Genomic DNA, 26,225 nt, shown 5'->3' on the forward strand with positions numbered 1-26,225 from the left:
ATATGGCTTGTAAGACTACGACTAAGACTATTTCTGAGCATATTAATCCTAATAATATACCTCCAGGATTTAATCTACCCCGACACATATAGGTGACATACAATAGAATTAGAACAACTCATGGGATGTGTGCCGACTCCTTGTATAAATGGGGAAATACATCTTCAGCACAATGCAATTGCGGGGGCCCCCGACAGACTATCCAACATATAGTCAGGGAATGCTCTAACAGAAGGTATCCAGGAGATTTTAGGGACTTCCTCTGCGTAACAATCACAGCTACTGACTGGATCTCCAAACTCGACATTAAACTCTGAAATGTTATTTCTGTTTTCCTCTTAGGTTTTCTTACTGCTCTTTTTTTAATTGTTTTGTTTTAACCTGTAAAAATGAAGTGTTTTAATATTGTGCGTGACCAGCCATACGCTAAATAAATAAATAAATGTATCCAATGATACCCCAATGAGATGACAGAATGCCCTAGAAACAGCATCTCATAACTGGAGAAACCTCAAAAAGATAACTTCCCTCATCCAGAGAATTATTGCCAGAATATATCAATTTTTGTCTGAATTGTTCACTATTCATGTGCATACCCAGACGGATAAGATTTTTTTTTAAAAAAGGAAAATAACTTCCAACATTGGAAATAAAACTGGTTTTCAAATGTCTTTGGGCTAAGATCAAGCAGGCCAAAGTAAACAATCCTAATTCTCCAATACTTTTTTTTTTTGAGACTACAATGCCATTTCTCAAAAGAAAGGCTTTTAAAAGAAAATATGTTATAATAACAGAAGCATACCTACCAAAGGATTGATATTTTTAACAAATATTTTTTTTAATTCTTTAATATTTTGTACAATCCAAAGGTGCACAGGCTGCCATTCAAGCATTTGGTTTAGGCGTATGTCCAGATCAAAACAGCAAATGGGATAATAATATATTTTAAAATCCCAACAAATAAATAAATTATTTCACATTGTCTTCAGTACTCCTAAGCACTTTTAATTTCTATGGCATTCTTAGAGCCTGCTTTAAGAGTTCAAGATCTTTCCGTTTGCTTGTATTCACTCTGGCACAACCGTATTCCTCCAGTTGCAAAGGGATGTACTTTTCAATCACATGTGAGTCCTGTTCGGCAGAACTTTTAAAGAGCTTTACCCAAGATGGCTTAAAGTTCCCTCTGAATCCCAGAAAACGAATGTGCTCTGAAACAGACAAGAGGAAAAAAAAAAAGTCTAAATTATATTTGACATTGTCAGATGTAAATGCCTTATTCTCTAATGTGTAAATAATGTATATATGGAACATCAGGGGTTAACTTATTCTTTGGACTTTAATGTATTCATAATTTACCACTCCCATTCCTGGCTACACCCCTTGTATATATAAGGAGCCATCCTCCCCATTTTCCTTGCTTCTATCTTGAATATTCAGCGAATATAGAATGCCTATTATGATTAAAGAGAAATATATTTAAATCTCTAACTTCTATTATCTTTATTGAGTCTGATCCTAAAAATATTGCAACAAGCTGGTAGCAGAGGATGGTTAATTGACTCAATAAGTAATTAAAAATGTCCAAGAAAGATAGGCCCAACACCAGGGCCTACAGCAAAGAAATAGAAACTGATCAAGAGATGATCAACGAATCCACTAATGCAATTTCGAGAGAATCCGAAGAATACACCACTGAAGAAGAAGAACTGATGAGTGAAAATAACGACCAGGAAGAAATTGAGATAGAAAATAACGAACTCAGGTCAGAGATATTAAAGATACTAAAAAGCCAAAAGAATGATGAAAGCCTCATCGCGGACCTCCAAGAGATGCTGAGGAACAGCGGAGCAGCGAGAGAGAAAAACGTCATTAAAGAAAACCCAAAGATCAAAAAACTGTGAGTGAAATGACTACTGAGAAAATAGTTGTAAAAAAGAAAAGATGTGACCTCGCGCGAAATTTTGAATGGCAGCCATCTTGGTTTCAACGAACTTCAAAAGAGAGTGAAGCAGAGCCAATCAAAACGCTCAGTTCAAAATTTCTGGCGCGAAAAACGCTATCAGACGAAGAAAGTGAAAAAGAAGTCTCAAACTCTTCAGATGAACCAAAATCAGAAAGTGAAGACGATTTAACAAAGTCTCAAGTAAAGTCAGCAATGAAAACGCTTTTTGCTGCTTTTGGGCCAAGATTGAAAATTTCCAAGACATCAACGAAGAAGCAAGAAATCAAACCGACAACTCAAGACCTGCACGCTCCCATCCAGACTTCGAAAACGACGACACCCGAGCCCAGAGAGCCATGCCGATTCCGTCCTACACCGCAGACAGAATCGAGTGCCAGCGCACACAAGAGAAAGAGAAGAACCGTCGCCATCACCAAAGCCCCAAAAACCGAGCCAGAGACCGACTCATCTGAAGAGGAGCGGATCGAGAGAGCTGAAATGGAGAGAACCTTCCACAACGGCGCCAAAGAAGAAATGAGCAACGCGCATGTGCAAAACTACGTAGACGGCCCCGAAAGACTTGAACTGGCCAGAGAACCGCGCAGACTCGTTACAAGCATCCCAATGCCGTTCTGTAATTTCCTGCACTTGAGAGACCACGGACTGCCTCAGGTTGTAAGTAATGGACAAAATAATGTGGGGAACTTACCCAGTGACTTCCCAAAACTTAGAGTTGATGGCATTAATTTACAAGAGTGGTACCAACAGCTTCAGGTTATTTTCATGAAAGAAAATTTACTATTCTTTATAACTAGTCCTCCAAGAAGACCTTGGACTTTAAAAATAGATTGTTTACATCATAGAGCATTTTTCATAATAATTTCTAGCGTGTCTCCTGCAATGTATCATAGCATCAAACCAAACCTAACTGTATCAGAAATAATTCAATGCATGTTTAATCTATTTCACAGCGATAGCGTAGCCACAACCACAAGAATGTCTAAGGATTTCTTTTCTTCTAGAGTGAAACCAGGGGTTTCTATAAGTGAGCATTTGATAAATCTAAACAAAATAAGAGCTGAGCTGCAATTGAGGGGGGAAGTGATTTCAGATCAAACAATGAAAAGTGTTATTATCAATTCACTTGATCCATCATGGGATAGCTTTATGTCACACTTAGATACCATTAATTTGGGATATTTATCAATAGAAAGTCTATCTAACAAATTGATAGCAGAAGACAATTCAAGAAAAAAATCGTTCCAGTAACCAAACAGAACACAAATCTTTTAGGAAAGTAGTCTTTCAAGATAAATATAATGAGGCCTTTAGATGCCACAATTGTGGATCCAGGGAACACAGTAGAAGAGACTGTCCCAAAGTCCCAAGGGAGAGACATAGGCCAGAATATAGGAGCAAATACAATTACAGACAATCTTCCACAGATAGACACAAATATAGAAGTCCACCAAATTACAGAGAAAGTAGAGGGGGTAGAGAAAATTCAAAAGAGAGAAAATCTGGGTCACTAAATGGGCTAAATAAACAAGACAGCACCAGAACACAACAAGATGAGAACAATAATTGGCTTATTGATTCTGGTGCAACAAATCACACCACTAACAACAAAAGTATATTATCTTCATTTACAGAAGATAAGTTTGTGATAAAGGTAGCTAATCAAGAAAAGGTTCAAGTATTAGGCAGAGGAAATGTGACCTTGCCTGGTTTAGGGAAAATAGAGGGGGTATTATTAATCCCAGAAATACCTCACAACATACTGAGTGCTATAAAACTAAGCAGAGAATCTGACATCAATATAGTTTTCTCAAAGGGGAAAGCAACTATAGAAAAGAACAAAACAGATGTAGGTACTGTGATGATAAAAGGGGGTCTACCCTATCTGATAACCAAAGAAAGATGGTTACATAACATTGATTCAAATATGGAAGATTGTATTGAAGCAGATGGTGAAAATGTCAGTAACAGTGACAATGATGAATGTAAAATAACTCATGATAACAAAAATACACACAATGAGAAGAAACCAAAAATAGGTAAGCCAATTCATGATGAGTGTGCTCACATCTTACATAGGAAGTTAGGACATGCAAGCTTTCCCGTAGTACAAAAAATGACTGAACACGCAGAAGGTGTCAAAATAAAAAATTGTGAAAATTATTTGGAATGCTCAGTATGTAAATCCACCAAACTAAAAACCAGTCCCAGACCAAAAAAATCTAACAGATCAACTAACAATATTTTTGATTTGGTACATATGGACTTAGTTGGTCCATTAACTCCATCAATTACCTATAGAAAACGTTACTTCCTAACAATAGTGGATGATTACAGTCGCTATGGTTTTGTTTACACATTAAAGCACAAGGATGAAACCTTTCAGAAATTTAAGGAATTCTACAAACGCATAGAAACACAGCATAATATCAGAATAAAACAAATTATGACAGATAGGGGATGTGAATTCATGTCTAAAGAATTCTCCCAATGGTTAAAGGATAGAGGGATGCTACATTTCACGTCCAATCCATTTTCTGCATTTCAAAATGGGATTGCAGAGAGAAAGAATTCCACACTACAAACCATGATTAGATGCACATTAGAGGATGCTGGTTTAGGCAAACAATTTTGGTCAGAAGCCTTACATTATTCAAATTACACTCAAAATAGAACATGGTCCAGTATTGTGAATAAGACACCATATGAGGTGATGTACAATAGAAAACCCAAATTAGCACACATGCACATATTTGGAGTTACTGCAGACGTACACATACCTAAACAATTGAGGAGAAAGGGAGAAAACGTATCCAGGAGATTAAGATTCATGGGATACGAAACTGGAACCAAAGGGTACAGATTCATTGATAATAATAACAAATTTATAGTATCCAGAACAGCTGTGTTCCATGAGCAGGCCAATTGGTCTAAATTGCACCTTAATGAAATATTTCCTAATAAAAGCAAAGATAATATATCTTGCGAGGAAGGAACAACAGAAAATCAAAATATTAACAAAAGTAAGAACAAAACCAAAACTTGGACAAATAGTCAGCATAAAATAAAGACAGACACATTAACAAAAAAGGAAGCCAGATATTTGCATGACAACCATAGCAAACCTGAAAGAAATATTAGAAACAATAGAAACCAAATACCAAATAAATACAAAGATTACATAATGCATATGGATGGAGAACAAATAACACCTAATACATATGAGGAAGTATTGAAACTTCCCCGTGAAGAAAGAGAAAAATGGGAACTAGCTATGGAAAAAGAGATGGAAAGTTTACAAGGATTAAATGTATTCACACCTGCGATCGCACCTAAGGATAAAACAATTATAGGTACCAGGTGGATTTATAAAATTAAGAATTTAGAAGGAGGTAATACCTTATACAAGGCCAGACTAGTTGCACAAGGTTATGCACAAAAATATCCAGAAGACTATACTGACACTTATTCACCAACAGTGAGAACAGAGAGTGTCAAAACAGCTCTTGTAGTAGCATCTGCACTCAATCTGGACGTGTTTCAATATGACATACAGACTGCATACTTACACGCAAAATTAGATAAGGAAATATATGTAAGAGCACCACACAGTCAATACACTAATAAGAACGAAATTTGGTTATTAAATAAGAGTCTGTACGGATTGAAGCAATCTGGCAAAAGATGGTACGATTGTTTGGTAAAAGTACTTAAGACCATGGATTTCAACGCCACCACTGCTGATAACTGTTTCTTTGTAAAAAAGAGTAATGATCATATTGAATTTGTATTAATTTATGTGGATGATATTTTATATATTGGAAAGCATAAAGAGAGCAGGGAAATCTTTGTAAATAAGTTAAACGAACATTTCTCATTGAAATCACTAGGTAGAGTGAATAAATACCTTGGTGTACAAATTAACAAAACTAAAAGGGGATTCAAACTTACTCAGAAAGATAAAATCATTGAACTCCTAAACAAATGTAACTTAAATGCCAAAACATGTGACACACCTATGCAAACTGATTTTCTTAGAAACACTGATGAATCTTCCCCTGAGTTTAAAGACAACACATTTTACAGATCAGTTATAGGTTCACTCCTTTATATATCTAATTGGACTAGGCCAGATATTGCATTACCTCTCAATTTATTGTCAAGATATGTTAGCAAACCAACCTTGTATCATTGGGAAGCTGTCAAAAGAATTTTAAGATATCTGAAAAGTACATTAGATTTTTGTTTAATATTGGAACCAAATAATGACAAAGAACCAAAAATTACTTGTTATGCTGATGCAGATTGGGCTGGTGATACATCATGCAGAAAGAGTACCTCTGGTTATGTTTTTCTATTGAACGATTGTCCAGTTTACTGGTATACTGGTAAACAAGAACTGGTAGCCACTTCTACCACAGAAGCGGAATATGTTTGCTTGTCTAAAGCTGCAAATAACCTTGTATGGTTCAATGATTTGATCACAGATGTTTGGAAGAAACCTACTTTACCATTTATTATGCATGAAGACAATAAAGCGGCCATTGAAATATCTAGATCCGATGCAATTGGACAAAGGTCCAGGCATATTGATATAAAATTTAAGCACGTGAGACAACTATCTCAAGACGGATTCATCAAAGCAATACATTGTGATACTTCTGAACAATTAGCTGATATATTAACAAAACCCTTACCTTCTAAACAACACAAATATTTAACTTCTAAATTATATGTATTATATTGTCCTGAATCTGAATGTAACTGGTGTTGTATAACGAACCGGCATTTAGAGGGGGATTTGTCAGATGTAAATGCCTTATTCTCTAATGTGTAAATAATGTATATATGGAACATCAGGGGTTAACTTATTCTTTGGACTTTAATGTATTCATAATTTACCACTCCCATTCCTGGCTCCACCCCTTGTATATATAAGGAGCCATCCTCCCCATTTTCCTTGCTTCTATCTTGAATATTCAGCGAATATAGAATGCCTATTATGATTAAAGAGAAATATATTTAAATCTCTAACTTCTATTATCTTTATTGAGTCTGATCCTAAAAATATTGCAACAGACATATTATATTTGTCAGGAACTTTGCACTTTGATATGACCCAAGGGATAATCAATAAAGTAAACTCTATGTTTGACATAATTATTCTCAACAGATAAATTATATCATTAAAAAAAAGAGTCTTTTTCTGGTAACACTGCAGATTTGAAAAATGCCCAACTCTCATAAAATACACATCAATCCTAATTTGCACGCTCCTTAAAATTTGATTTCAAAAGTTGTGGGGAAAAAATGTACAAAAATAAACAAACCTGCATTGTGAAGATTTGGTGGTTTTGCTGTTCCCAGGGTCATTAAGGCTTGAGAAATGTTTAGGTCTGTTATGTTCCCTCTGCTGGTTAACACAACTAAAGACCTAAGAGAAAAATGCTGATCAGACAAACTTGGAGAGCAGAGACGAACAATGATTTACTGCAGCTAATAAATATGAGTCATGAGTGGGAGATTTTGAAAGCTGCAGAAATAATTTCAATATGCTTTGAAAATAATAACCTCTTTTACACATTGTGCTAATATGGCACATTCTCTATAAAATACTAGAATTTCTATTTTCTTTCTCTTCTTTAAAAAAAAAAGGGATCTTTTTGTGAATAGAAAGAAAGATGATTAAAATAAGTGATGAGGTCTTAAGAAGCCAAGGAGAAACAAAAAAGATTTTGGAAATGTTTAATGCTGTCTGTCTTGAGATTTCCCATCTATTGAATGCAACTAAATCTACAGAACAATGTGTGCATATGCTCAATTTTCAAAACTGATCAAACTGCAGAATTATTTCTAGCACAAGTTACACATGACTAAGCAGTTTTAATAAAAGAGCACGATAATTCTTCCAGCACTCTGAATTTTAAAGAAACAACCAGTTCACAGCAATAAAGAAAGGTCTTTGTTCCTTTACAAAAGCATCATAACTATTCTGACAGCATTTGGGGGGATTTTAAAAACAAATGCTACATTTTCATTTCTCTGTCCACTTAGGCGACTAGTTAGCTGATGGATTTATACTATATTGACCTACCTTTGGGGAATTCCAGTTTTTATATAATTTTCTACGAGCTTGATCTTCTCTTCAGGAAAGAAAGTTTCTTTTGTTACTTTACCCACACAGGCATCAATGACTATGGCAAGAAGGCCCACCTCTTTCAGTGGAAACTTGACACCATTGACCTGAAAGGAAAAACCTCTTAAATCATTAGTTTTTCCATGCCTTTAAGAGTCATTTGTAAATACAGTAATCTTCTGCCACTAACAGAATGCTCTTGCATTTGCCATGCCTTGGCTTATAAATGGCAATACAGGTAGCCTTCAAGTTACAGCTATTCATTTAGCAACTCTATGAAGTTACCATGATGCTGAAAAAAGCGACCGATGATCGGTCCATACACTTATGACCATTGCAGTGTCCCTACAGATCAAATTTTGGGTGCTTGGCAACTGCTGTATATTTACAAAGATTGCAGCGTCCCAGGGTCACGTAATAACCACTTGCAACTTTCACAGTCGACAAGCGGCCAATGAGCAAGCCAGGTTTTCTTAAGGACCCTGAGATTCACTTAGCAACTGCACAAAAGATAATTGTAAAATTCGATGTGACTCACTTAACAACCACTTTGTTTAGCAATGGAAGTTCCAATTCCAACTGTGATCATATGTTGAGGACTATTTGTACTGAATTTCTGGCTGTGGACAATTACTATTGATGACCCAGCAAGAAATTACTAATGGCCTCCTTTTAAAAACTGTGTTTTATGGCAACCACAAGTGTGTCCAGAGGACACATGTTGGACCCTGGAAGAGAGACTTGTTTGCAGCCTTGTATAGATGATTTTACTTAGAATTTTTAATGGTAGATCTATCACTGCAGTCTGCAGTTAATGCCTTCCTTTCAACTGCCTTGTGATTTAAATAAAACTCTCGCTAGTAAACCCTCAGTCTACTTCTTTCCCCTCAATCCTGAATTTTGATCACAGTATCGGGTTAATGCTTGCATTAAGCTCTAGGACATAAATACTAGTTAACGGAAAGATTTACTTTGAAGTTCTGTATTTAGAAGTAGAAAAAATGGAAGGAGATAAATTAATGCTACCTCCACTCCCTCCCCCATCATTTAAAACAATTGCTTTTCTAAGGATGAAGGGTATTAAAACATTGCTATTGTGTGTTAATGTAGAAATTCTCCCATAGAAATTCATCAAAGGCATTCTGAAAATTCAGCGACAGGAATGCCGAAAATGTCAATCCCCTCACTTATTTTTTTTCTCTCTCCTGTTTGCAAAAATGTGTGATGCCGATTAAGCAGTTAGAAATGGAAGAGATCCAGTGTGTGTGTATGTGTATGAGAGAGAGAGAGAGAGAAATCCAGCTCTCTTCCTTATAGGACAAGAGACTAGCTTGTGTCCATTTTATCTTCTGTGCATCAAACTGAGATAAGCCTGGGAGCGCTCCTTCAATCCATGCTTCAGAAAGGCTGCTTGGTCTGCTTCTCATCTATTGTTTTCTTTGTGTATCAGGCAGGGTGGGCAGCTAGCTTACAGCAAACACTTTCCTTGTTTCACTAAGCAAGATCTTCTTTGTTCTGTTCATGAAGCAAGCAGGAGATGAGTCTCTGGGCTGGCCAGATTCATAGGCAGCCTCACCCTTTTCACAAGGGGAAGTAGTCTGCGGCCACAGCTTTTCTTGGAAGGCAGGCAAAGATAACTCATGCCCGCCATAGAAGGGGTGAGGTTCTTCATCTCTGCCCTAACCATCTACTGTCGAATATCTACAAGTTTGAAAGATACGCCTCTCACACTGAAAGGAAGGTAACGCCCAGGAAGAGTACAAGAATACTTACAGAGACTGAATATTCTTGTGATTCTGAAGTTTGGATTTTCACAAAGATGTAAGTTTGATGAGGATCGCTGGTAAATACAACCTAAATGTTAAGGATAACATATATATTTAAAACTAGTAATTTTTAGTATTATTTGATAGTTCATGTACAAGCATCCATGTAAGATAAAATGAGAAAGAATGCATTTTTGTTGAATCAAAGGAAAGTTGTTAAAAAACATCTCTGAATTAAGATACAGTGGTCCTGGAGTGTACTGGATCCTGTACAGATTTGCACATTGGTAAAATACTGTTCAATTTTATATACCATATTTTTCGGACTATAAGATGCAGCTTAGTTTTTGGGAAGGAAAATAGGGGAAAAAAAATCTGCCTACCAGGTATTCATCTGGCTAGCTTCAGCACATTAGTTTGCTGGTTTTTTATTCCCTGCTTGGGATAAAAAACAGCTTCTAAGGCACAGCTGAGAGGAAGCAGCAATGAGAAAAGCAGGCAAAGCACCGGAGGGGGGCGGGGGGAGATCGCTTCACTCAGCTAGTGCCTAGTTAGGACTGAAAAAAAGCGTCTAAAGAACAGCTGAGAGTCGGAGCAAAGCATGGAGATTGCTTGACTCGTTAGTGCCTCGTTAAAGCACAGGAGAGAGGAGTGTCAAGGGAGCAGGCAAAGCTGGGAAGATCGCTCATTAGTGCCTTGTTAGGGCTGAAAAAAAAGTTTATTTGGAGTATAAAACGTGCCCAAATTTTCAGCCTCTTTTAGGGTGGAAAAAGGTGTGTCTTATACTCCAAAAAATATGGTATGTATAAAACCTCATTTGTTATTTTATATATGGATAATATTATATTCTGGATACCCACTCTTACCATTAGTCCATTAAACTGGTGGCTACTATAAAAATAATATAAATCAATGGACTATAATTTTTCTAAGAAAATATTTTTGCACGATAACTCAGAAATGAAGCAATACAGAAAAAAATCAGTCATGATACTGTAAAAAAGTACAAATAGAAAAGGAGTCTCTACAAACAATAAATTATTTTGTTGGCAATTAAACTGCTTCTTTCTTTCTACATTACCTACCATTATTTTCTGACAACCATCGCGATAAATAAGGGGAAGCTATCTATACTAATCATCCATTATTTTGGATTTTGTACTCCAAAGCCTAAATTAACAAAATTCCTGAGAAGAACTGTAGAAATTATAGTGTCAAATATCTGGGGAATTATTTACCTTTGCATACAAAAGTTCACCTAGGGCTTGAGGCAGTTTACAACTGAAGTAAAAAAAAAAACTCATAATAAGAATAACCTATGGCAATCTTAGTATCAATGACACCTATAACCACTACAAAATAAAGTTTTCAAGGGATTCTTGAAAACCAAAATGTTGTTGATATCCTTCACCCCAGAAGGCAAAAGATTCCAAGGTCAGGGCAGCAGCTGAAAAGGCCCATCACCTAGCTCTGCTACCTCTCGTGGTAAAAAAAAACCAACCTCTGCATTCCTTTCCTTGAAGATCACACAAGGAAGCTACATCTGGGTGGGTAAGATGATCTTATAGGGATCTTGGCACCAAGTCATGCAGGACTTTAAAGAGATAACCAATTTTGAACTGGACCTGGAAGCAAGACGGTGACCAATGCAACTATTACCCTAATTAGCAGCTGCCATACTTTGCTCCAGTTGAAGGTCTCAATTGTTTTCAGAAGCCACTCCATGTTTAGTCTGTTAAGTAAACAAGATGATAGGAACACATCCCAGTCCTCAAATTCCTGCAATTGGCCATCCAAAGCAGGCAGTGCACCCCCACCCCCACCCCCGGCCATGGGCTCTATATATAGATTTAGGAATACCTCGGGAAGGCATTTCCACTTCCAAATAGTGGAAATCTGACAAATAACATATCCATCTTGCAGGGATTTAATCTTAAACTTGTTTCGACCCATACAAACTCAGATGGAAGCTAGGATCAGCTAGTACTTTGAAGCATCCTTAGTCTGACTTGGGCTATTATCAGAATTTTAAAGCTGCTCCCTCAAAATGAAAGATCTAAATAGTAAACACTGCTCCTAAAGAACATCCAGGTTCTATTGTAAGAACTTTAGATCTTTTTTTTTTTTGAATAGTTTTTAATCTGCTTTGTTTTATTATTTTAATGTTTTTTAATGTCTTTATACTATAAAGCACCCAGAGTCATTTGATACAGGATGGGCAGCAAATAAATTTCATATTGAGAAAATATTTTTTTGCCAGTTCTACTAAACACAAGCAACAGGTTCCCACACATATTTTCCTTGAGAAATATATTCAATTCTTTCTGCAACTCACCTGCCAACCTGACAGATAGCCATGGGATAAACCATTCAATATGTACATATAATCTTACCTCTACAATAATTTCTCACCTGGTCTGAGCCGCATTTCTGACAGGCATTAGTTATTTTTGTGGGCATTCTTTTCACAGCAGCTGGTTTCTGGAAGTACTTTGGGTAAGCGTTTGCTGAACAGTTACTGTAAGACTTTGACTGAAAGCTGGCCTGTATTTTCACTCTTTCACATCCCTGAGATGAACAGTAACTGTGCCCTTCTCTGTGATATTTGGCTTGCAGGAACAGAAACAACAGCCTGCCGAGGAATACAGAAGTAGGAAAATATCAAGCAGAGCGCATGCCATTCCAAAGGATGCTACAATGGCACAACTGTTTACTTGTGCATCTTACTTTATGCCTCTCCCATCAATGTTATTAATTTCATTTGTTGTTGTTGTTCAAATACTCCCCATTCAGACTTTGAATTACATTATTCATTTTGCCATTTATAACAGCCATTTTGCTAGAAACGAGAGCTCCTTCTTTCTAACATGCCGTGTATGTGTAGATGACAGAAACAATGTTTGTGCAAGTAAACACATTCAAGCTGATGGAGACAATACAGTCCTGGATAGAACGATCTAAGATAGATAATGAAATTGACGAATGGAAAATAATTTATGGGCATTCTTAACAGCCTAGCTTATGCTAATCTTTAGAAAAATGACCCTTCAGTCATAAATCTGTTCATAACCACAAACCACATTTCTCTTAGAACTGTATCCATGCTACATCTCTCAACTCTTAAGACAGCCAGACCAAACAATCTTTAGACACTATATAAAGCTCTACTTTTAATTTTTATGGAAAATGTCTACCCAGTGCTATCATCAAAATAGAAAATTTTCTCTGTTCGTCTCTTCTGCAGCTCAGCCATTGAAGACACGGCAACATAATCCTCCATATTATAGTAAGCAGAAGCCTGTCTCTGGAATACATCAAAGGTGACTTGAAAAGAGGCATCCGGTGGGTAACAGAGGCCAACTCGAATCCAGTCATTTCTGAAAAAAGGATTGATGAAAAACATTGTCATTTATGATTTGCTCTTTGTTGCATTTAACCTTATTTAGAAAAGATTATGGGAGCTGAAAATTCCTGACTTTGCCTATCTGGTGAAAAAGCTTTTGAAACCAATAAACAAGTTTCATTATGCCGTTTGTTTTATGCTGGCACATGCCATGAGTTGTTACCCAACATCTAATTAAATATTCTGGTCACTCTTATGAGTTTTATTTAAAGCCTTAACTTTCAGATTCCAATGATTCTATTTGCTTAAGTACGGTCACAATTAGTGGCGTAATATGTAACTTCGGTTGATCTGTTTATCAAATATTACCAGCATATACACAAGTATGTTTTATGGACTGGTGATTGACCACAATAAAGAGTTTTACCTACTTAAAATTCCATAAATACTATTTATTACATGTTTGAATAGTATAGCAATCTATCACAAAAGAACATCACATGCAAACGTACTTGTTGAAATTAATGAGGTACAAGAAAGTTATTTGTGGGGATTGTCCATTCCAATGTATTGTATAGCCCTTTTGAAGCATTACAACTGGCTGGTATTGCTGGAAGTCAGCTTTCTGATTATTAATACCTCGAAGTATCATAGGGTTGGAAGGATACTCGTCTCGTACCATAGTCATTAGATTCTGTGGGTTCCGGGTCTGGATGTATACCTACAACAAGAAAACAAAGAAGGGAAATGCTAAGTCTTATGAAATGACAAAGACCTGATATATCAAAAACACATGCAGTGTGAATGACCTGGATGTAAGACGAGTAAGTCTCAATTACATAAGAACTCTGAATGAAGAAAACTATCTTTTACAAAGAATTGTATGATCTAAGGAAAACAATAAGAAGAATGATTCAATGAAAGCTACAGTATGCAGCGGATATGGGTTTTGGGGCTTAGGAAATCCTCCTTATGGGCAGTTATCTTCTCTTTTTTGATAGTGAACCCTAATAATACTTTGCCATAAAAAAGAAGAAGAAGATATGGATTGAATTGTTTCTGATTTGACTGGTAATCTTGCATGACTGGAGGAACAATTAAGATTTAGGTAGCCCTAAAGTCAGAAAGAAAACCAGAGTCAGAAATGCTAGAGAGCCTATGAGTCAGATATTTTTTTCTAACCCTCTAAGCTACATTTGAACAGGATTAGTTTTATCATAATCTCTTCCTTGTGAAGTCATAGCTGTACTCTAATCTTTATACACAATGACACATTAAAAAGTGCATTATTAAAACAAAGCAATTTTATTACAGAACAAGCCCAGACACACCAACATGTTACTTATACTTCCTTCTCTCGTGTCCCAAGTATTGGAAAAACTGTGAATATGATATGGATAAAACAATATAATGGAATTATACTTTCTTCATATATCTGACTCTATATTTGCTTTCTTCATGCTAGTCTGTTACATTAATTAATGTAATATAATTAATGTAATTAATTAAAAATAATTAGAAATAGAGATGGTGGCAAGTGAATGATGCATTTATTTATTTAATTTTTATTTATGTTCTATATAACCATCCATCTTAGTCAATGGCTCTACAGTCATTGTGTAGCTGTATTTTTATTCATGTTAACCTATTTCTCATTTCCTGAATTAACTTAATCTTCTGGGTTTGCACTGAACCATAACTAGCTGTTCCACAGGGTAAAAAGTGGAGGATAATTTGTGGTTTAGACTATAATCCAAACCCAGCCATTGTATGGGTGTGGGTGAGAAGACAAAAAGATAGAACATACATACTCAACTAAAAAATATTCCAACTGCTGAATTTAAATGTAAATATAAATCAACAATTCAATCTTTTCCTCTAGAAATTGGACATGCTATTCATGTTTCATGCATACAACAGAACATTCACATCTCTCTCTTAACCTGAGCAAAAGTTCCACTGCAGACTACACCATTCCACTTGATAAAGTTGGAACAGTCTGGATGTTGAATCAGATAGTTATCCATTCTACCAACATAAGTGTCCTTGTAACCTGTCACCGATCCATCAACATCATGGAATATTGAATTCTTGTCACCGTCCAAATCAGCTTCTTCAAACCACGGGCCAGGTTTACCAAAAAAGACTTTTAAAGAAACCTTACAAAACAAAAAGTACATTAATATTTATTATATTGTATTATATAATCATATCATAATATTATAATTATTTAAGAATTGTGGTGAGACAGTGGTTAGAATGCAATACTGCAGGCTACTTCTGCTGACTACCAGCTATTTGAATTGCACCATCTCAAGGTTGACTCAGACTTTCATCTTTCTGAGGTCGGTAACATGAGGACCCAGACTGTTGGGGGCAATACGCTGATTCTGTAAACCACTTAGAGAGGGCTGTAAAGCACTGTGAAGCGGTATATAACTCTAAGTGTTATTGCTATTATTTTATTTATAAACAGTCCATTTACCTCACAGAGACATTAGGCTAATGCTACTAATTACCATTATTGTCTTCAAATTCCTTTCCTTTTTCATGTGGAAAAAGCAACTTTAATTAAAAAAACAAACACCCTTACATTTTCATCGAATGCCACCAGGGAAATATTGTTCTGAGGTGTAATTTGCCAGGTATTTTTCAGTAGGAACCCAATTGCACTAGTGAATCTATCAGTAGTTGGCACAAAATTATTGAAAGTACATTTGGTGAGGCGAATAGGTCCATCATAAATTTGAAATCCACGGATTGGATAAGTCCTGTAAAAGCAGAAAAATGTTTAGAAACATTATTTTTCTTTCTGATATAAATACTTACAGAATAAGCAGGTAAGAGTTAGGCATGTTATTAGGGAATAAAAGCTATTAAATACAAAGAGACTCAGTGAAAAAGGTTTACATTATGGCAAAATTTAGGAAAATATTTGTATTTTCAAATGTAGTTTTTATTCTGGGCCATATTTTACTGGACCTTCCACGCCCAAGGAATAATTTCAGACAGGATGATATAAATGTATTTGTGTATTTATATTTTAGACAAAGTCCTCTTCTCAGTATGAAAATTGCAGTTAATGAATTTGATCTCTCAGTTTGCACTCTCGGTTATGAGTGCAGTAGTGGAAATCTTAAAAGAACAAGTTAGGAAATTATCATAATGGGGAAAATCTACCTATGTGGTCACTAGGAGTAGAAAATGACTTCATGGCACATAATCAAGAAAAATACTTTTATTACTATAGAAACAGGTTAGCTCATTATAATTCTACATGAATCCTGACTGGGCTGGATTTCTGCAGTACATATATAGGCTGTTAAAAGATGTATGTATATGTATGTATTTATTGCAAAGTTTTTTTTTAAAAAATATTCAATTAAGTAGATACTCTGGGCAATTTAGAAGTATTATTTAAAAATACTAGGAATGAAATACAAAATGTGTTTAAAACCATGTTAAAACTATAGCAATCATTTTCTGACAACTGGGAACAAGTGGAGATGATAAGAAGTGAGGATAATATGGTCATATCTGTTATTCTTGGCTATGTTTTGCTGTATTTAGGAGTAACAGAAGAATGACTGAAAGTGACTGGCAACCATCCATGTTAACTCCTTGTCAAGAAATCTATGCTCATATCCATCCATCAGCTTACATCTTCCAGGGGCAAGCTAAGTTTCTTCGGGAACTATCTGATAATTCTTTTAAAGAAACTTCCCTTTTCGTAAAGAAAAAAAAAGATGCATTATCTCCTAAAGAAACTGGACATCCTCTTTGCATTGTTCTAAAGAATGGGAAAAAAAAACAACCCATACAAGTGGTCAGATGTACTGGGCTCGGCGTTTTCCACAACATTCTGATGGATAAAATTGCCTTGAACCTCACTTTTGCAAAACAGTCGCAATATGTTTCTAAAGATTCTGCAGTATAAATTCAAAGCTAAATTGTACTAGGTAATAAAGTAACTAAGTAATAAAGTCATGGCGCCTATGAAAAGCTATCCTTGCCACCGCCACAAAATCAACCAGACAACAAGTTGAAGGCTATGAAACACTTACCGGTTTCTAGGCAATGTGCGCGTTCTATTGTTTATCCCTCCAGTCCCCCAATATTTGTTCTGGCCTCCTAAATATCCATAATTCTTGCTTTCACCAACAAACAGAGAGTTTGAGACTTCCTGGCTGGACCCTTCATCACTTGGAAAGCTTCCATCACTATCAAAACCAAAACCAAAGACAGGTGACTTTTAGCAGATGTACAAGATTCAATTCTAGCAAGGCTGGTGCACATTTAACAGAATAAATGACCATCATTCTGTGTTCTTCCATGGTTTTGTCTTTGTGCTTCATCTCATCCATATGATGGCCTGATGAGAGAAATAGGCTATTAAATCTGGTGAAATTTAAAAAAAAAATTGAAACTCACTATCTGGCAACAGGGCTAGGAAATAAAAATAGAAAGTAAGAGGGTGTGCTACCCTGACCTATTTAAGAGGAGAAATAAAATATAATAAATGAGTTCATATGTGTGTACACTGTCCAGTGGGTCTCCAATAAATGGCAACCACTGAAAATAAAGCCAAACAGTACTAACCTTGCAAATGTTAAGCCTATTCCATTGTCAGCAAATCTATGATAGAGGGAAAAAAAGAACTTGTTTTAGAAAGCAGCTTCTTTTGATTAGCATTAAAATAAATACATTTTCAAAACGTGGCTCAGAACTTGAGCCAGACAAGGAGAAGATGCTGAATCAGAGCTTGGCAGCTGAACCCATTTTCCATAAATACAAGCGGTTGGTTCAAAGCAAACTTAAAAAGATAACAGCAAAAAAATATGTTTGTATATTTTTAAGCATACTAATCCAGTATGTTTCTGCTACCTTCCAAGAAAATAACACAACTAGATTTAATGAATGTAGTCAGCTCTGCCAGCCCTGTTCAAAATTATTTACTTTAGCAACATGTTCACATTTGCTCTGGAGGACTCACCCTGAGTTCTGAATGATGATGTCTCCACCTCTGACCCAAGCCCCATGGTCATTGTTTTTATAAGCTATTAGTCTTTCTATAAGAGCAGCAACCCGGGGCTTCTCAGGATTTGCATCTTGATGAGGCCGAAACCTTAGAAATGAAAGACAGACAGAATTGTATTGGCCTATAAGCAAATCTGCCTACATGTCCAAAATATTAAAACTACTGGCTGACACAGAAGATTAGATCCAGTATTAAACACATCCAAAGAAATGAAATAGAGAATCAAAGATTAGCTTTGGTGTGACCCAGAAACAGAGACAGAAGATCTTTGTGCCACCACAGTGGTTAAACTGCAAACTATCATGCTAAGTCTAACATGAGTTATCTTCCAATACCAGTCTACTTCTACCCTCTCATTTAAGGAGTGTGTAATTTCTCAAAGTAAACTCCCACTGAAATGGAGAAAAAGAGTGCACTATAATATTTACATACTTCACATTCCTTATATTCTTTGTTTCCCCAATTTCTTCATAAGAAGGCAGGAAAGCACTGAAGTTATGAGCAACCACTTATTTTGTAGACAAAGCTCAAATGGTCAGATTCGAATACCTCTAATGCAATCCATAATATAGTGTAGTATAGCATAATGTGGTATGTTGCAATGAAGAGGATAAATCTGTAACACTGTGGTCACCAGGACATTAAGTAACTTAGCAATTCAACAGAGAAAATGAGACAAAAATCTGATTGGAATGAAATAATAGATCTATTCATAATAGCAGTCAGCAATCAGAGATGCAGGAGAAGGCATTCAAGGACATCAAGGAGGCAAGAATAAAAATGAAAACTGGAATACTGTATTATTTAACTAGTAATGGGTATCAGCAGACAAATAGTCAATATTTAGCTAATATATGCAGAAAGAAAATCATAAAAGCTAACTTGTAAAAAGAACTGGGGCTCACATTCAAAATTTCAAGCAACGGAAAGGGCTTTTATTCCATGTCACTACTTATCGCATATTTAGAAAATAATGCATTGCTTCGTAGCTACTGATACTGGCTTATAAATAACAAGTTATGCAACACGAAGATGACTTCCCTTTTTGCAAAGTAATTTTAGTTGATCAGTGGAATACAGTAGACACAGTATAAAAGTTTTCCATTATGTCCCTAATAAAAAAGATAGCAAGATGTGGACTAGACTACATTACTGACTGGTTGAAGATCAAAGGCTCTATTCTAGACGTCGTATCATTCAACGTATTCATAAGTAACTTGAATGACATGTGAAAAATATGATTTCTGGATGGCACAATGTATTTGACAACAAATACTTTACACAACAGCATTAAGATTCAAGAGCATTTTCATATTTGGAACAATAAGCAATCTTTCAAGAGGAGCATATGAAAACTCCTTTATTTGAATAGAAAAGCCAGTGGCATAAATATTGTATAAGATAGGGACAATCATCCAGACAGTAGACCCTGCAAAAAGGAACTAGCTGGCTTGATAAATTACTAACTGAACAGTGTAATGCAGCTACTAAAAAAAGCAAATGCAATCCTAGGTTTTTATCAATAATAGTGTCAAGATCAAGAGAAGTCATTCTGTGTTAGTTAGACTTAAGTTATGATACTGCATTTTAGGAAGGCACTGATAAACTGGAGTAACCGGAGGGCAACAACCAAGAATATAAAAGACAAACATAGAAGAAAATTTATCAGGGACAGTCGAAGGTAGCAGGTATTGTAATCTTGAGTAGAGAGAGTTTCAGGGATAATATTGTTGTTTCCAATTACTTGAAGGGCAGTCATAAAGACGATGGGAAAGAAGTAATTGTAGCTGCTCCAGAAGAAACAGTGTGTTTAAATTACAAGTGTGGACATCGGGGAATATCCCATCTCCCCATATTAAGAACCATTCAACAATGAAACAGGCTGTTTTGGGAGATGGTTGCTTCTATTCTGGAGGTATTTAAACCGAAGCTGGCTGGCCATTTGTCAGAGCTGCTATAATAGAGGTAGTCCTTGACTTACAACAGTTCATTTAGTGACTGTCCAAAGTTACAATGGCACTGAAAAAAGAGACTTATGACCATTTTTCACACATACGACCGTTGCAGCATCCCCATGGTCACATGATCAAAATTCAGAGGCTTGGCAACTAGTTCATATTTATGACCATTGTAGAGACCTGGGGGTCACGTGTTCCCCTCTTATGACCTTCTGACAAGCAAAGTCAAGGGGGAAGCCAGATTCACTTAACAACCAGATTACTAATTTAACAAATGCAATGATTCACTTAACAACTGTGGCAAGAAAAGTCATAAAATGTGGCAATCTTGCTTAACAAATGTTTCACTTAGCAACATAAATTTTAGGCTCAATTGTGGTCGTAACTCGAGGACTACTCGTAATGGAATTCTACACTGTCCTGAATTCTACACAGATGCAGAATCTTCACGGTCCATTCCAGTTCTTGCATTTTACAATCCTTTGTCTTATGATATTAAAATTCTGGGCAAGATTTTTTAGATGCAACCTTTAACCATTCTGCATCCTATCCTCAAATTTCATTTTACCTTGCATTATTGTCCAAAGACAGGTATTCTCTTTTATCTGCAGCACTTGCATTGGTGGTTTTTACTCCTTTATCAATGAATAAGCCAGCCTCAATAAAGAAAAAACAACAACAAATTAATCTTTTCCACAACTGAAAATCTGTGGATATTGTTGCAAATCTTAGTGATATTCTCTAACAAGGTTTTCCAAGTAGTTGAGAATCCTTCATATTAAAATATATTAAAACACTCTTATATTCCACAATGGTCACTAAATATTTCAGAAAGACCCTTTGTGAAGGAGTCAAGAGGCAGATTATGGATCGTCTTTTTAAGCCTGAACACATGACTTGTATAATATCTGAAAGTTAGATCATTCCATCCCCTCCCAAAACTAGATAATTGGCAGTTACTTATGTAGACTCAACATATCTGAATTGACCAACATCTTAGTGATGCAACTTTTCAGCAACTAATCTGTTCTTTTTAATACAAACAAAAGGGAAATGCCTACAAAGTAGTTTCAAATTATTGTAAATCATTTTTTTGGGAGCTTGAGAAGAATATCACATGCCAGTTTATTATCTTCTAATTAAGATGCCTTTTTTTTTCAAAGAAAAAGAGCTTATGAATAATTTCACTGAAAGGATGTAAATGAAACAGACAAATATTCCCATGAGGGAAGGAGTAGGGACAAGGAGGCCATCCTGGTTTTCTGATCATTTGAAAATGTTAGGGCAACTACGGATCGTTCCTTCATATCCTGATACTGAATACACATTGTGATATTTATTCAGGAACCAGTTTCACTATATTCAATGGGGATTACTTTTAAGTAGGGATACATAACTTTTATTATGTTCATCGAAACCAGTGGCAAATAGTTCAGGAAGGAAGGAAGGAAGCCATACTTACAAATGTGTATACATAATGAGTTGTGGATTATAGAGGATATGAGTAGTTTATTGTTTTCTTTATTTTTTTTAAAAAAGCCTCTCTCAAATTACTGGGGGAAAAACGTGGCAAAGGCATAAAAAAACAAAGATATGACTGATACTATTTTAAAATTAATCACTGTTTAAACTTACCAATATCTGACTTTGGGTTGATGTTAACAAAATGAGTTAAACTATGTAATCTGTGCATGCTTTAAAACAGTATTCTGTATTTTATACAGAACCATTTATGCTGCAATTGCAATGTATATACTATAGTTTTAATAGTAATGGTTTTTATGGTGTTGGAAGAAAAACAATATCTTTGATTATAATACCTCAAAAAGGTTAGCTAGGAATTTGATGCACTTTCCATCGTCTTATTCTCAAAAAAGTCATTTATGAGTTCAGTAAAGAAGAGATATTTCAGAAATATATTCTTCACTAAAACTTCAAACCAAGAGAAAGAAGATGATTAGGAAAGATCATTGTGAATTTTTCCTACATTAAAAATCTAAGTATGCTAACAAAAAATAATATGAAGCCTTTTTCTGTGGTGACTGTTGTTGGAAGACCCCCAAAAGCTATCTGAGAAACTGGCTCACTCCAATGCAATTAGCCCGTCCCACCTACACCGGCAGAAAGGACATGCTGAGGACCCTTTCAGCCAGCTGTTTCAGCTGGCGGGGTTCAGAAGAAGAGCCTTTTCTGCCGGTGTAGATCTACGTCCACCCTTTTGGCCTACTGAAAGGCCTTGAAGACATGGTTGTGCTAACTGGCCTGGCGTCCCAATGGGGGTGTGGCATTTTGAAGGTGGCTAATAGAGGAGATAACACCCACACACACACACCTTCTCCCTGCGCACACTTTGCTTCCTCTTTTTCTCCATCCTGCTTAGTTTTATTTTATTTTATTTTATTTTATTTATTTATTTATTATTTTATTCAATTTGTATACTGCCCTTCTCCTAGTGGACTCAGGGCGGTGCACAGCCAGAACTAAAACACATACCAATACAAAATTTAAAATTATTAAAAGAATTACATAACTTTGGCCCAAATTTAAAACAATTCAAATTAAAACCCATTGACAATTTAAAAGCTAAAAAACTAAAAACTAAAACTAAAAGTTTTATTTTAATTGAATTTTAAGAACCTTATTTATTGTTTTAATGTTTTATACTGCATTTTATTTAATGTCTGTAAAACATTAAAGTAGTCTTTGGAGAGATAATAAATAAATAAAAAATAAAAATAAAATGTTGCTGGAAGTTCAAAAACAAGCTATACAACAGATTAAGTTATAGATAAAGGCATTCCATTGTCAAAGCATGTATCAGATAAGTATTCCTGGCCACCAAAAAAGTATGTAACCAAGTTTCAATAAATACTAACCAAATGATTCTGTTTGGGGTTTTTTTGTGCCTGCTCAATATTTTCAGTCAAATAATTAGATGAACTAATCTTAAAAGAAGTATGACTGCTTACAAGTGAAACCATGAAGTTGCAGTTAGTATTAATATATGTAATATATGTTACATATATTAATACATGTTAGTGTTAATATATGTAATCTACAGGTTTAATAATGCAATATAGATTAATACTTAATTCAAGCTCTTTAGGAATCTCTCCTGAAGGATCAGTAAGAAAAAAAATTCTACAAAATGCTTGCTGTCAGCACACAATAACATATCAGATGTGCATATAAAAATACTAAATCTTTGTAAAGATTTTAGCAGCATGCATACTTACATTTCTGTATTATATGGTTGATTTTATAAATAAACATAATGAATATTTAAAAATGAACAAATGTATCAGTGTAATGAAACACAGAACGGTTTAAGGATAATTATAATTCTAAGCATACTATTACAAGCACGTAATAGTGAAACAGCAGGACTTCCCAGATTAAAGAATGCCTTTGGTTAAAACTATGAGATTTGTCTTGCGTGAGTACAACCAGTTATGTTTAATTTAGATCACAATCCATTCATAAACATATAAATCATTAACAGGTTCAGTTACCTTAAAATTGGAGTGGACTTTGTTGTTATAGAAAATTCCTAGGGGGGTAAGTTCAGCTTTTGTTTCAAGGAACAATCCTTGGGAATCTCCTGTAGGAAATTTATGGAATATATACCATATTCCAGCATCCTAGAAATAAAAAATGAACTTCAGGGATGTGCCATTCTATTTTTTTTTTGGTTAAGATTTTTATCTCCAGGAGTTCAAGGTAATGTACACAATATTGCCATTCCCTATATCCATATTGGCTCAGGAATTCTGGGAGATGAAGTCTGCAAGTCGTAAAATTGCCATAGTTGCTCACCCCTGATTCAAATCTCTTTCCACCTCCATCATTAGAGTACTAAGCCATTTGGGACTCTTGCATTTAACTTTGGGTAAGAAAACCAAAACATTCTGCATTTTAAAACCAAATTGCAGTTTGGCTCCACGAGGCTTATTGTCATTAACTGTAGCGGTTAGCTGCCATGATAATCTAAATACTGGACTAGAGTTAACTGAGCACAGTTCTTCCCTTAAAAAGTTGAAAATTATATACTTTTTCTTTTTTTAAAAAAACCTAATTGGTATTCTACACTGGCCAAAGAAAACAGCAAGTTTCTCTCTATTGGGTAATTTTCTGGCTCTTAAGATAAAGTCTTCTTTGAATGGAGCGGAGCTCACGATGATTTTGTGGACATGTGCACACAGTTTTCTTGGCTACATTATGGAAGTGGTTTGCCATTGACTCCTTCTGGGATGTTTATTTGACTTCCCAGGCTAGCCTAGAATTGAAATTTCCTGGTAGTTATTTTATTCAAGTACTAACTGGATCTGCCTCTGCTTAGCTTTTCAAAATTAGACAAAGTTAGCTAGCTGCTACAAGACTATTAGTAATAGACTCTTTTGATTTTCTCTTCCTGAGGAAATTGAGGTCCAAAATTGCTTTCCTTCTCCGGCATAAGGCAAAAAAAAAAATAAAAAAAATTGTTCCTGTTGAGGTATTTCATAATCTGGAACAGGTGTGGAGTGGGGGTTTAACACTGCTGCCTTGCTTACATGCTGAGGAGAAAAAATTGAAATCTTTCAATAGATTAGCTACACAGAGTTGGCTACTAATGCAGTCTAATATTGAAGCAGGCTAGGACTATACTGGAGTGGGGGGGGTGCATTTCTTGTCTCCATTTTTAAAATTAAAAGTCTATGGAAGACTTCGTTTTACTTTTTATTTTGACAAATGAATGGAAAGTTTGGTACAATCTTAGAAGATTTTGGAAGGTCATAAAAAGAGCATTTAGTTCATTGATCTCTGTCTTACAATATACTACAGGTAGTCCTTGACTTATATCAGTTTGTTTGAAGTTACAACGGCACTGAAAAAAGTGACCTATGACCATATTTCACTTATGAATGTTGCAGCATCTCCATGGTCATATGATTTACATTAGGATGCTTGACAACTAACTCACATTTATGATGGTTGCAGCGTCCCAGGGTCATGTGATCACTTTTTGCAACCATCAGAGAAGCAAAGTCAATGGGGAAACCAGATTCACTTAACAACCATGTTACTAATTTAACAACTGCATGGTTCCCTTGACAAACGTGGCAAAAAAATTCATAAAATGGGACAAAACTCACTTAACAAATTTCTCACTTAGCAACATAAATTTTGAGCTCAATTGTGGTCGTAAATTGAGGACTACCTGTATACAATACAATATAATACAACTGAGAATAAAATTATATATAAAGTTCACTGTTTCTTACAAATAATAGGCTTGTTCATGTTTCATCTATAGTAATATAAATTAATGACAGGTCAAAAGTTTTAAAACAAATCAGTCCATTTTTGGATGACATTCAGGAAGTCTGAAGTATTTAACTAGTTTACTCCACATACATTATGAATAATTTGAAGCCTTCACTTTTAACTAAAACAATTGTTCTCTTTGGAAATAGAACATTTCAAGTGTGTTGTCTAAACAATTCCACTGATATGAAAGACACATGGATATATATTTCTGTATATCAGGAAATGGTGATTAATGTTCTACAAAATATATGATTAGCGATGCAAACCAAGATTTTAACTTTTTTTTTTTTACATCTAAGAAAGATTGCTCAGAGAATAAGGCGAGAATAGTTATAAATGATGGTGTTACAAAGACAATAACCTTAAGCCAGGGAACGAGACAGGGTTGCCTTTTATCCCCAGTTTATTTGCATTATTGATGGAGGTTTTGGCAAATGCAATTAGGAAAGATTCATTGATTGAAGGAATTGGTGTACATAAGAAAAGTAAAATAAATTTATTTGTAGATGATACATTATTAACATTTCAAAATCCAGTACTTACTATAGAGAGGATATATTTATACCTGAATGAATTTGGGAAATATAGTGGATTACAAATAAACTGAGAAAAATCAGAAATGATGCTATATAACTACAGTAAAGAAGAAGTGGATGTATTGAAAGCAAAATATAAATTAAAATTGGTAGATTGTATTAAATATTTAGGTATTGCCAT

General features: G+C 35.3%; 1 protein-coding gene across 1 annotated transcript in view; it reads right to left on the bottom strand.

Moving 5' to 3' along the window:
• Positions 1-862: 862 nt before the first annotated feature.
• CEMIP2 (cell migration inducing hyaluronidase 2) overlaps positions 863-26,225 on the bottom strand; it is a 59,178-nt gene continuing 33,815 nt past the window's right edge. Inside the window, exons 11-24 of the mRNA XM_070938637.1 lie at positions 23,714-23,842; positions 20,770-20,858; positions 18,199-18,330; positions 17,805-17,840; positions 17,270-17,425; positions 15,799-15,976; positions 15,149-15,364; positions 13,718-13,926; positions 13,057-13,239; positions 12,275-12,494; positions 9,870-9,950; positions 8,055-8,203; positions 7,291-7,394; positions 863-1,208 (exon numbers count right to left, since the gene is read on the bottom strand). Coding sequence (XP_070794738.1) covers positions 1,012-1,208; positions 7,291-7,394; positions 8,055-8,203; positions 9,870-9,950; positions 12,275-12,494; positions 13,057-13,239; positions 13,718-13,926; positions 15,149-15,364; positions 15,799-15,976; positions 17,270-17,425; positions 17,805-17,840; positions 18,199-18,330; positions 20,770-20,858; positions 23,714-23,842 — 2,079 coding nt within the window. The 3' untranslated portion in view covers positions 863-1,011. The remainder of the gene's footprint in view (positions 1,209-7,290; positions 7,395-8,054; positions 8,204-9,869; positions 9,951-12,274; positions 12,495-13,056; positions 13,240-13,717; positions 13,927-15,148; positions 15,365-15,798; positions 15,977-17,269; positions 17,426-17,804; positions 17,841-18,198; positions 18,331-20,769; positions 20,859-23,713; positions 23,843-26,225) is intronic.

Source organism: Pituophis catenifer, unplaced genomic scaffold (genome assembly GCF_029215685.1).
Source record: "Pituophis catenifer annectens isolate HBS135680 unplaced genomic scaffold, rPitCat1.0.hap2 SCAF_2, whole genome shotgun sequence".
Lineage (NCBI taxonomy): Eukaryota > Metazoa > Chordata > Lepidosauria > Squamata > Colubridae > Pituophis > Pituophis catenifer.